Below are 13,959 nucleotides of genomic sequence, written 5' to 3'. Positions count from 1 at the left end.
TAGGGCTAGGATTTTCACCCTGTCACTCTGGCTTCAGAACCTATCTCTAAAGCATTATGCTTTGCTGCACCAGGACAGAGTATTGAATTCATCCAGCCTTGTTTCTACTCCTGAGACCAGTGGTCCAGATTTGAATTTTTCAACTCTATTTAGAAAAGCAGTTATGCGGTATTTAGGATGGAAAGATTTGTTTTAGCCCTAATCCATAGTAGTTTTTACTTTCTGAGGGTGCCAGAAGTTCTCACAGTAGTTGTTTCTGTAAGCTCTGGCATACCTGAACTACTTCCCCCTTCCTTTTTTTAAGAGGACCATTTTTGTTGCTTTACTTTTTCAACATATTATTCAAGTAAGTATGAGATTTAATTATGTGCTTGCTTAAAATTTACTCTGCATATTACAAGTGACATGCAAATGAGTTTATTGTAAGATACTACAGAATTAGTAGCCAGTTGATTCTACTTCTTCCTATTCTAAAGCCATTGGAGGGTTTTTCAAAGAACAAGTAAGGAAGCTCCTGTTTCATATTTTTTAAAAGAGCTTCTAACTGATTGAGCTTTTAATTTCATAGAGGATAAGAGACAGTGGATCTGGCTACCCCTTCACAGTTGCTTCTTGGAATTTCATTTCTTTTTAATGCCTCCACAAGAGGGTAGTTGGGAGAAGAACTAAACTTGAAACTCTATAATTTTATAGCATTAGTGAAACTTTAGTGATAACGGTTTGTTTTTTTAATCTGTGATGAAAGTGAAGTTTGGCTAAAGTTTACATCTGTTTTCTCTATTATTACAAATAATTGAAAAGTCATTGGAGATATCATACATTTTCAAATTTGTATTTGTGTACTTCTAATAGTTCTGAGGACTAGAAAGACTTGAAGAATAATTTAACATACCAGGTCCCCTTTGCTCTGTGCCAGATGAGAGTGAAAGTGCCAGAGAAATTTAAAGTAACTGGACACTGACATTAGATGCTATGAATGTTGACATCTGAACAGACTATTGGATTCTTTTTTGTGTGCTTAAAACACATTTGTTAACCTTCTGTTGTCATCCCTGTTAATTTATAATCTATTGTATTTGTAGAAACAAGGTACTTTAACATTTTTAAAACAATGTAGGTATTTCTTTGCTAAGCAGAGACTTACAGAGTGTTAGTTTTCAAGTACAAAATTGTTCAAGCAGAAGACCAAAGCACTCTCTCTGTATTACCACTTGAAATTCTGATTGGGAACGCTTGTGAAATAGAATTTTCCACTGACTTGCTGTGTCAATCCTCAAAAGAAATTAGATTATCCCATGTAGCAGGTATTTGATTTCTGTATTTTGAATGAGTGAATGAACAAACTAAGGTTTTGATAACTGAAAAGTTTGAAATTTTCTTAGTTGTGAGCAATAAGATTGGCAGTTCAGCCTTAGGAAGTTGTATTCTAAATTTATTTTCACAGATTCCTTGGGTTAAAGGTCCCTCCCTTTCTACAGATACTGCTTTCTGCTTGTCTTTTATTCTTTAATACCTTGTAGGAAGTAAGCAGCCAAATCAAACCTGATGAGGCTAAGAAAGCCTATGTCTCCCCCACAGTCAATGAGAAAATAGGGTTAGAGATACTGACTCATTTTAGTGATTTTAAAGTATTAAATGATACTCAGATATTTGTTTCCTGATTTTGAAAATAACTGAGTGAACGCTAAGGCATCTGAAATTCTGAGGCAATAAGTCACCTTTGATGGGCAAGTTTTCAGCACAGTTGAGAGTTTATGCCTTTGTACATTAAGTTGTTATACTGAATATAATGTAACTACTTTTTAATGACTCAGTGTCATTATGGCGATTATACAAAATGATTTTAATACTGTGCTTACTGAAATGCCCTAAGATCTACATATACCTGGCAATGTATGGCTTTTGTGTTCCTTTCAGTTTAATTTGTTGCCAGCTGCTCCTTAGTATAGTCATTATGCCTACTAATCTCTAATTGTGTTTTACTACCATTAATTTGCTATTAACTTTGAAATCCAAAGCACATCGCTATCTGATATATGTCCACAGACTCAGCTTCCCTTTATTGTAACAATTACTACCATATTTACCATACCCATTTGCTCTTGTCTTTCCACAAGATTGAGCTTCTTAAGGATTTTGTCTGTTATCTAAATATTCCCCACTATCTAGTAGATACTCTAAATATTGAGTGTCTGGCCAAATAGATGCATGAGTGAATAAAATAAATTGGAGTGGAGTAGAATGAAATGGAATGGAATTAAGTGAAAAATGATACTATATGATATGAACAAGTTTTTTATCAGGGTCTATAAAATAAATTGAAAGATTTCGGTAAGAGTATATGGTATATCCTCTAAGTAATAGATGTATATTTATTGTGACTTCATATAGTTCTTTTTTATTGTTACTGTTTTAGTGGGTTTGTTTCTTGTTTTTGTTTTTTTGTTTGTTTTTTTTTGGTTTTTTTTTTTTTTTCACTGCCTGGATGTTGGTTTTATTGTAAATGAGTGATACAGTTGTACTGTATTAAAACTCAGTTTAACTTACTCAAAGATATTTTTTCCAGTCTCCGTTTCCTGGTGATGATGAAGAGGAAGTTTTTGACAGTATTGTAAATGATGAAGTAAGGTATCCAAGGTTCTTATCTACAGAAGCCATTTCCATAATGAGAAGGGTAAGAATTAAAATAAGTGTAAGAACTTTTTTAAAACAACTTTCATTTTCATATTGAAAGAAATTTCCCAGTAGAACTTTAGAAATTTTTTTCAGTTCATAGATGTTGCATAGTTTAGACAAAGAAACAAAAAATATCTAAATCTTTGAAAAGTTATGAGAATCCTTATCAATGAAGTTTATTTTATTGATTGTATTTTGACTTTTTTACTTTAACATTGTGTTAGCTGTTAAGAAGAAATCCTGAGCGGCGCCTTGGAGCTGGTGAGAAAGATGCAGAGGATGTAAAAAAGCACCCATTTTTCCGGGTAAGTATGAATATTTAAAATTTTTTTGTGAAACTAGAGCAATGAAGAGTAGGAAACTAAACTGGTCATTTTATATTTTGTGATCCAGCTAATTGACTGGAGTGCTCTGATGGACAAAAAAGTAAAGCCGCCATTTGTACCTACCATAAGAGGACGAGAAGATGTTAGTAATTTTGATGATGAATTTACCTCAGAAGCACCTATTCTGACTCCACCCCGAGAACCAAGGATACTTTCAGAAGAGGAGCAAGAAATGTTCAGAGATTTTGACTACATTGCTGATTGGTGTTAAGTTACTAGACACTGTGAAACCAAGCAGACTGACTCACAAGACGACCTCTTAAAAGCAACCTTCCATTTGCTTTCTGTGCCACCAATAGCTTCTGAGTTGTTTTTTTTAAAAACATATGAAGATTTGTTTAAAAGTACCATTCTAATACCTTCTTGAAAAGTGGCTTCTCAATGTATTTTCAACATAAATCTGAGCACTGGAAACAGTTTCATGGAGTTTAAGCTGAATGAACATCAGCCATGAAAATCCATCGCAAATGAATACTTTTGGATCAATAGTCTATTTTAAAAAAAAAGAAAGAAAAAAACCACTCTTTTATAGTCCCTACCTTTGCCATATGCCTGCCTTAAGTGGATGGAAAATTAATAACTATGTTTTACAGAAAGAAAAAAAGGGCTTGGAATGCTATTACTATTCACACGAAGTATGATTCTGTTTGAATAAGGCAAATGCTCTTATTTTTTTAAGGAAATTACTGTAATATCAAAAAGTGTAGTGGCAGTGTGTGCACACTTTTTAGCTTGATTTTTTAAAAAACAGAATGAATTAATGTCTTGTTTTATAAATTTTCTATATTTATTGGGAGAAAACTTTTTATTGCCTTATCTTTACCAACCATGTACCAGAGCCTCATAACTTTCCAACAGAGCTGCTTGCCAAACAATTCTTCTGTTTATTAAACAATGCTGAAACAAACAGGAACATCAGCATTTCCTTAAAATGTTAAGAATGAGGACATCTGATCAGCCTGAACCAAGATACTGTGTTACCTGTATGCATTCCCAAAGTCTAGACACTCAGTATGTTCTGTTGTATCTTCTTCCATAATCGGTGAACTGATTACCCCACTTTTTTGATATTCATTCTACCTTTGTCAACCTAATTCATCTTGTTTTTGTGTCTGCTGTAGAAGGGAACTATAACTTTCTTGAACCGTAGGGATTATCATTGTATACATGCTGTGAACATGTATATGTGCAAGTTGTAATGTATTCTATGTTGTAGGCTTATTATTTAACTTCACCACTTCATCACTTTTGTACAGTGGCCAAGCAGACACCTCAAACTCCAGCATTTACATTAAGTGCATTTGTATATTTTAGGCCACTGGGTCCAGATTTTATATTGGCAGTTACCGAGGGCAAAAGCAATATATTATAACAGAATGTATAAATATTTTTGATAAAACAGTCTATATTTTATAAAAAATTATTATAACACTAAAGCTGTACCTCAAAAGTCTCAAAAATAATTTGATCAAAATACTTTTTACAACTCTTCAGAGGATCCGTTTGTGGCTTTTTATACTCTTACGGGGATGTCTTTTTGCAAACCATGACTTTCCACTTGCCTATAGTTTTCTGTTTGTCACATTTTTCCCTCCTAGTGCACGACTTCATTGTTTTTTCTTAGTTTAATAATAACATCTTTGATCCTGTACTTAGCATGTTAGGGTCATTTTACCTCAGGAATAGCAAGCTGTTAACTAACCATTCTGAATAAACCATTTAATCACAGTGAGCTCATCTCTTAAAAATTGTTCAAGTTTAAATCTTATGAAAGACGTGAAAAAGCACACTGCTTTATGGAGAGTTGAGCTAAAAACATTTATAAATATTTCAGCCTTGCTGGGATGTGTTGGCATGTTATCATTGTACTCTGAGAATGATTAAAATTGTCCAGAGATGATTCATACTACCTTCCAAATTGGTTATTACCCAAGATCCTTTGAGAGAAAATCTTGTAGAAAGAGGGAACAATATGTTGTTCAAAGTTATTTTGAAAGGCCCGTTAACTTCCTCGGCAAAGGGCAATAGAGGAACTTAGCTTAATTGTCTGGCTTTAATTTAAACAGTGTTAACACAACATTAAAATAAAACACTAAATACTTTTGAGGTACAGTCCGCTGACCTTTTCTGGTTCTCAAATATGCAAAGAAAGCAACGTCTAAGATATTAGGCTTTTAGCATTAAAAACTGACATAGCATTTTGTAACTACACCATGTACAGAAATTCTTTTTAATTGAAGTCAATCACTAAAATAAATTAGAGGGCAGGGTATATTCTCACAATTAAGCTGAAGAAAGCACTAATTTTTTTCTGTAGTTTTTAAAATATATATATTTTAGTCAGATTTAAAATTTTAAGCTTTATAGAGTGTACATATATTTTGCTATTACTGTATGTGTATGTGACTGCTCAAGCACTTTGTAAGGAAATTAAGATATTTTAGAATGGTACACTATGCATTTAAATGAAATGTGCCTTTAACTATGTTGTTCTAAGAAAAAAGTGTTTTGCAGTCATACAATTACCACAAATGCACAAATTAAAGTTTAAATAGCTTGAAATTTGTAACTTTGGTTTTCAGTATTATTTCCTTATAGAGGCTTCCTATTGATTAAACTATGCTTTTGCTTTTCTGTGTTCAAAATCTCAAAGAATAAGTAATTTAGCCTTCTTGGAAGTACTTTTTGTCCTGGGGAAGGCTAAAACCGTGAAAATTCAGAGCAAATCGCCCACTTCACTGGAAATAATGGAAAAAGTTTGTATTCTACTCCTGTAAAGTCAGTAGCGTCTTTTATTTGATGAATATTTATGGAATGCTCCCTGTGGCTAGACACTGAGAATAGAAAGATGGGGGGAAAAAGCAACAAAGTATTCATAAATGAAGAACAGCCTGCATTAATATTAAAATGCAAGCACCAGTATTATATGTACTTTTGTTTAAGAAGCAAATGAATAAAACAATTTTAGCCATTTTATAGTCATCTTAGAAAAAAATTACAAATGTAATATTTTAGAAATATAAAATTATTCATACTCTCCCTGTAACATAAATGAGGACATAATGGAAATTGTTGTTAATATGTTGACTTGGTTAAAGCTGCTTTATAGATTCAAATCTAACAAAATTTTTGCAGGTACTGCCAGTCTTCCCAAAGCAACTGAAGGAGTGAATATGAGAAACCCAAAGGAGCAAATTCCAATCCAGAGATCATAATCTTAATTAAAATTTAGAATTCTTATTTAATTCTTACTCATCTTTTGAGGTGTAGCGTTTCTCAGAAATATTGGCTTTATACCTAAGTATTATAGATAGAGACTTTAAAATTATTAAATAAATTATATGTATACACATAAAATTAGAGGTAAGTATTTAAATAACTTCTGAGCATCAAAACTCTTGCTTAATTTTTGCCTCTAGTATCATGACTAAGTGAAAACTCCACGATCTCCGATAAAATACATAATTTCAAGATGTTACTGGGCTCATTAAAGGTAAGAGTGGCCTCTGGCAACCCTTCACCCCAAAGGAAGCAAACTTGAGCAGGAGTTTGGACAAATTAGGACTGCAGTACCCAAGATTTAGGGTGAGTGTGCCCAAGAACAAAAGTAGGAATATATTTAGGGCTAGAAGCCAAGTCTACAGAGTAGGCCAGAACAGCAGGAAGTTGGAGAGGATAGAAGTTGGAATGGCAGGGAGCTGGTTTGGGAAATGCAGGGACCCAGAAGAAGTGGGGTTACCAAGAATAGATTCCTATAGCAACACAAATGTGAGGATGAAAAAACCTTGCAATAGCAGCAGGCCTTATATTCTATCCTTAAATCCTCTAGAAGAGCTCAAATTCTGCTTTGCATGTCACTCTTTTCCTGCCAGTAGAAGTAAATGCTGTCTGGAGGAAAGCTCCAGGATGGGACCATCTAATTTACATGCATTAAGATCAGGAAGTGTCTCACATCTGTAATCGCAGCTACTTGAGAGGCTGAGGGGGGAGGATGGCTGGAACCCAGGAGTTCAAGGCTGCAGTAAGCTATGATCATGCCACTGCACTCCAGCATAAGGGGCAGAGCAAGACCCTGTCTCTTAAAAAAAAAAAAACCTAAGAAAAAAATTTTTAATCAAGTAATTAATATACTGTCAAAGATCCCTAAACATGAAATAGCAAGTTACCTTGAATAAGAGCCAACAGAAATAGTAAACTTAGATATCCCCTCTTAATTAGGATTGCATATATTAGAATCTCGGATGTAAATTATAGAATAGCTATGTATAAAATATTTATATACCTAAAATTACCAGGATAAATATATAAAATGAAAATTTTAAAGAAATTAACCAGTATTTATAAAATCAAAAAAATGAAAAATATTCAAATGTGAAACTAAGGATTAAATAGCAGATTGGACAATTGAAGAGATGAGAGAACTAAAAAACATCTGAAAAATCAATCCCAAATAAATCAAAGGAAAATGGAAAATATAAAAGGGAAGTTAAGAGATAGGAAAGATGACATAGAGACCCAAGAGGAAGGAATGAAAGGCAATATTTAAAGACATAATGACTGCATATTTCTGAGAGATGAAACATATCCAAGCAGTGCAATATTTTCCAAGCAGGATAAATATAAATTTGTACATAGAACCATTGTGAAACTGCAGACCACCAAAGACAAAGAATATCTTGAAATCACCCAGAGAAAAGGGACTAATGGTGTATAAACAAAAGACTAACAGCTGACTTCTCAACTGCAACAGTGGAAGCAGTGGAATATTATCTTTTGAGTATTGGAAAACAAATGTCAACCTAGAATTATGTAGAAAATAAGTTTTTTTAAGAATGAGGGCATATAATATTTTTTAAAGAGGAGGACTTAACTATCAAGAGTGTGACTCTAATGGTTTTAAAGAATGTGCTTTGAGAATAAGGAAAACGATCCCAGGAGAATGACATACGAAAAAAAGTTTGTGAACAAATAAAGTGGTAAACCCCTAGGCAAATCTAAATAAACCAAACAGAAAAGAAGGGATTGTTGGGTTTTGTTTTGTTCTGTTCTACGTCAACAAAATTCTAGATAGCAGTAGGAGGAAAGTTAGGATAGGAAGATCAGAGCTAAAGTAATCTCTAGCGTTTTTATTTTTGAGGTGTCAGGGTACTGATTAGAGTTTAGTTAAATGTGTATGAAAAGTGTATAGTGCGTGTAAATTTTAAACCAAAAGAAAAGATAGTAGAAATACAGATAAATCACAATAAATGTAAATGGAGCAAACTCACTAGTTAAAAGCGGGATTGATCAGATTAAATTTTAAAAATCTGACTTTATTATATTTGCAAAAAAATACATCTAAAATAGAAGTATATAGAGAAGTTGAAAGTAAAACTATGAGGAAAAATTGTGATGCAGAATCCACTCAGGTTAAAGCTGTGATATCTCCACCTGATATCAAACAAAATAGATTTTAGATAAAACACAAAAAATTAAGCATCACCAAGAATAGAGAGGGTTTCTATGTAACAAAGATTCAATTCACCAAGAAGATAATTTTAAGTATGTACCTAATAAAATAGCTTCTAAATAGTAAGGCAAAAATTGGAGCTCCTGAAAAAAATAGGAAATACCTGTCATGCAGGTTGAATATTCCTTATCTGAAATGCTTGGGACCAGAAGTGTTTCAGATTTTGTATTTTTTGCAAATTTTGGAATATTGGCATATACATAGATATTTTGGGGATAGGATCCAAGCCTAAACATGAAATTCACTTGGTTTCATATGCACCTTATACACATAGTCTGAAGGTAATTTTATATATTTTTTCAAAATATTAAAATTGGTGTACACTGAACCATTAGAAAGCAAATGTGTCACTATCTCAGCCACCCATATTGACAATCTGTGGTTGTTTGAGATCACCATCATCCTTCGCTCAATTTATATGCCACCAGTAAGCAGTAATTTTCTTACATTTATTCACATACAAGTACTTAAGAGTACAAAATATGTCATCAATGCAGTGAAAAAATAATGTGTTCAGGGTAACTAAGCAGTGCAGTAGCATCACAGGAATACCTGCATTAGCTGTTAAACAACAGCAACAACAATGGCAAGCTTTCAATCTGCATTTACTATGCAGTATATTCATTAAAAGGTTACTATACACTGTATTTCATTTTGAGGAGTGAGAAGAAACATCAGAAGCAGTCAAGAGACCAGGAAGCCAACTCTCTAGGGACGCGGAGGCATTCTGCTGGATGGCTTTTTGAAGTGTTTCCTCCAGAGTCATCTGCCTCATTAACAACAGTTTTTGTCTTAGAAGTGCCTCTGATTTTATAAACTGACATGAGTTCTTGTTCTGTTATAAATGCACACTGCTTTCTAGTCCTTCAGTAAGCCCATCACACAATTTTATCATCACTATTATCACAGTCACCTTGATTCAGAACCATTTTGGCTATTTCACCATTGGTAAGTAAGTGAACAACTGGAGCCTTATTGATGTTAAAGAAACTTCTTCAATATTTACTTTTTTCATCTTAACAGTCTGTGAAGGTGTATTTTTTGCGTATGTAGGGAGGTCAGACATTTTTTTCTCTCTTGACATACAGAATCTTTCAAAGTCACCACCTTATCAACACTGAACATAGTCACAGGCCAGAGGTTGTGCCAGGCATGCACAACTGTGTCTTTAATCACCGTGTTGCAAGTATTAGCAGCAGCATATTTAGTATCCTTTACGCTAAACTTCTTTTGAAAGACTTCCACACCCTTGACTCTGTTCACTGCTGCTAGCATGCTGTTCAAGAAAGTGTTTTTCTATTTATTCTTCATTGATCTAAGGATTCCCTGATCACATGGCTGAATTAATGAAGTAACATTTGGGGGAAAGTACATGGCATAAACATTTTCAATGAGAATTTCAGCTGAAGCATGAGCAGAACAGTTGGCAAGGAATAACAAGATCTTGTAGTCATCATCCAGTTTAGCTTCCTGCAGTGCGCACAAACTGCCCGGTACAAAATGTTTGTGAAACCAATCAGAAAAGATGTCCCTGGTGATCCATACCTTTTTGTTAGCATAATATTATGGTCTGGGAAGAAAGTCATTCCTTGAAAACAGGAAGTTTACACTTACGTGTGCCTATTGCATTAGCACATCCCAGCAGTTATTTTATCCTTGGCATCCTTAATTCCTGCAGGAGCTGTCTCTCACCCGCTGTAGTCAGTGTCTTTCTGGGGGCAATAACACCAAAATAATTATGTTTCATCTGCATTATAGACTTGTTCTAACATTAGATTTTCTTCAGCATTGACCTTGGCAAACCCATCAGTGAATTTCTCTGCTGCTTTGTGATCAGCAGATGCTTTATCACCACTGATCTTTAAAGATTTAATGCAAGTTTCTGCAATCAGCCTGTTGAATATTCACAGTTCTCTTCAATTTTCAGTTCATCGCGATAGATCTTTGCTTGTTTTATGGATTTACTCTTTCAATACACAATTGAGATAATCATTTTTAGCTTTATGCAGTGTTTTTTCTGTTTTTCATTAACTTCTGTTCATCAGTTTCAGCATAGAACTTCAACAGTTTATCCTTCTGTTTCTTCAGGTCATATATGGTAGTCATTCCAACGCCATATTCTTCTGTAAGATGTTTAACACTGACTCTGCTGTACAGTTTCTCCAACTGCTTGACTTTCTGTGTTACAGATAAACCTAAATGCTGCTGTTTTTTCTTATCACTGTTACCTAAGGGGTATCTGCAGGCCTTTTGGCGTTTTTGGCAATATCTTTACACCACAGGGCAGAGAGTAAGTGGAACAACACAATGAGTAATGTTCACTGGCCTTGGCCGCATGTGGGGGCACTATGGGAAGCCTGTCACTGTCATGTTGGCCTGCACATGTGCCATTTTATTACCTTTTGTGAACGTGCTTGCAGGGGGGAATATGGGCACACATGGAAAAGATATACCACAGCTGAAGGGGTCTGGGACGGTCTTTTTTCCCTTGGGGATGCCAGAGACCCATGGTGGGAGGTCAAGTGTGGAATTTTCCACTTACGGCATGATGCTGGCACTCAGAATTTTTGGATTTTGGAGTATTCTGGATTTTCAGATTAGGGATGCTTATTAACCTGTGGTAGCAGATTTCAACTTCCATTATTAATAGGTTAACAAACTTTTTAAGATCAGCAAAGATATAGAATGTTTGAACAACATCAAGTTTGTTCTAATGGACTTAATACAGAATTCTGCATCCAGCAATTAAGACTCTACCTTCTTTTTAAGCACACATCTCCATATGTGCTTATAAAAATTGAGCCATAAAACAAATCACAGAAAATTACAAAGTATAGTTACACAAATTACATTTCCTAACTGGTTAGAAATTACATATATATGTGTGTGTGTGTGTGTGTGTGTGTGTGTGTATGTGAAGCTTTTTTAAAATCCTCTAAATGATGAGTCAAAGGAAGAAATCATAGCAGTAACTAAATATTAAGAACTGGATAATTGTAAAAACACTACATATCAATACTTGAGGGATGCAGCAAAACTAGTGCTTCCAGGGAGTCTTATAAATTAAATGCTTACTAGGAAAAGGAAGATTAAAAATTTATCAAAATGCTCAGCTTAAGAAGTTAGAACAACAGAATAAACCCAAAGTAAACAATAAAAATAGACACTAAAATAGAAAAGATGGCTTCTTCCTTGAAAATGCTAACAGAATAGACAAAGCTCTGAAAAGATAAAAATAAGAGAAGGCATATGTACTGTTATAAATGAAAATACAAATACACCAAAGATTTTTTAAAATAAAAAGAATACTATCAATAACATTACCACAAATAAATTTAAAAACTTAAAATAATGGAGCTATTTCTTGCAAAATACAATAATCTCAATCTAAGAAGAAATTATAAAACTAAATAATCTCAATTATTAAAGAAATTAAGTCTAAAAGTCCACAAAGAAAACACTGGGTTCAGATTCTTTTACAAGTGAATTCTTCCAAATTTTCTTTCTTTTTTTTTTTTAGGTTAGTCAAGTGAAGCACTGGGAGTGGAGAAGGTACAAAGGAATCTATAACTGGTTGTCATTGATTAGTTGTAAACACCACTGCACTCAGACCAGACCCAAATTTTCAAGGAACAGATTATTTCATCCTTGTAGAAAGTTTTTGAGATAATGGGAAAAAGTCAAAATTGTTGTATGAAATCAGTATAATCTACATAATGAAATAGACACGGACAGTACATTACTAGCAAATTTTCCTCACTAATGCAGAAATATTAAAGTATTAACAAATCAGATTTCTGTGATGTTTGAAAAAGACACTATTTTATTATTAAATTGGTCTTATGCCAGGAATGCAAGGGTGGCTTCATACTAGAAAGTCTATAGTTGTCATTTGCCATATTAACAGATTCAGGAGAACAAGTAATACATTAAGAAAAAGCTGATCTCATTCTTGATTTAAAGAAAACAAAAGGGAATTTCTTTAACCTGATAAACGGTATCTATATTAAAACACACAAAAATACTAAAACCAATCATATCATCCCATATGAGGAAATACTGGAAGCATTCCCTTTAAAATTGGGAATAGGACTAGGACGCCTGTCATTATACTTCTTTAACATTGTATTCTGCTACTTTCAGTGGCATAAGGATTCAAAGGAGGAAATAAATTGGCTATTTGCAGATGATAGGATTGTCTACTTAGAAAACTCTAAAGACTACAATTTGCTAACAATAATAGTTTATCCAAGATGCTGGATGTAAGATGAAGACACAGAAGTTGTTGACGTGTATGCGCCATCATTGAAAACTAGAGTACAAAATATTCTAAAAACACAACTTCTACAATAGCAACAAACCTATGTTACCTTGAAATAAATATAAGAAAAGATGTACAAGATCTATAAACAAAAAATCTTTACAGGGAGACATTAAAGAAGACCTGAGTAAATGTAGAAATACCCATCTATGACATTTCCTCAAATTGCTCTGTAGATTCTATGCAACCCTAATCAGAAAGCCAATAATTTTTTGTGGAACTTTACAAAGTCATTCTAAAATTTGTATATAGAAGAGCAAAGAGTCTTAAAGGGTAGTTAAGAAATTCTCAAAGAAGAAAAGAGGAGAGAGAATTTTCCCTACCAGACACCAAGACTTATGATCAATAATACAGCAACTATTGTAGTAATCATATTACTTATATAACTTATACATAATCACTTTATTAATTATAGTAATAATTATTACTATATTTAGTAATATTTAAGTATAATTATTACTAAGTAATTATTGTAATATGTAATATATAATACACAAAATTATATTAAGTCTAATACTTGATATAAATATTGTATAGTAATATAATTTACACATTATTAATTATAATAATTATATGAAAATTATGTAATTTATAAATATACATAAGACTTATGAAGGTGTAGCTGTGGCATATATCACAAATAGGACTGTAGAGAGTCAAGGAACAGACCCGCACATATCTGGAACTTTAATATATAAAAGAAGTGACGTAATTCCGTGGAGAAAGAAAAAAATGTTCCATAAATAGAGTTAGGAAAATCATCCATATGGAAATGGAAAAGAATTTGAATTCCTCTGCCACACCATACATAAAATTTCAAATGGATTAAACATGAAATGTCAAAGGCAAAACTTAAAACATTGAGAATATATACATAGGAGAATAAAGTACTAAAATATGAGAAAGATTGATAAATTCAACTATAATAAAATTAAGAAATTGTATTCATCAAAAGACGCCACAAAGAAAGTTAAAAAAAACAAGGCACAAACTGGAAGAAGATAATTTCCATTATGTGTATTAAAGAAAATTAATATAACTAACATTTAAAACTCAAGAAAAAGAAC

The 13,959-nt window shown here is 33.2% G+C and overlaps 1 protein-coding gene across 1 annotated transcript in view; it reads left to right on the top strand.

The window, feature by feature from the left end:
* PKN2 (protein kinase N2) overlaps positions 1-6,302 on the top strand; it is a 139,460-nt gene extending 133,158 nt beyond the window's left edge. Inside the window, exons 20-22 of the mRNA XM_045547589.1 lie at positions 2,567-2,674; positions 2,901-2,981; positions 3,070-6,302. Coding sequence (XP_045403545.1) covers positions 2,567-2,674; positions 2,901-2,981; positions 3,070-3,273 — 393 coding nt within the window. The 3' untranslated portion in view covers positions 3,274-6,302. The remainder of the gene's footprint in view (positions 1-2,566; positions 2,675-2,900; positions 2,982-3,069) is intronic.
* The last annotated feature ends 7,657 nt before the right edge of the window (positions 6,303-13,959 follow it).

The sequence above is a fragment of the Lemur catta genome, chromosome 3 (genome assembly GCF_020740605.2).
Source record: "Lemur catta isolate mLemCat1 chromosome 3, mLemCat1.pri, whole genome shotgun sequence".
Classification (NCBI taxonomy): Eukaryota; Metazoa; Chordata; class Mammalia; order Primates; family Lemuridae; genus Lemur; species Lemur catta.
This window is presented reverse-complemented; position numbering and strand designations above follow the sequence as displayed.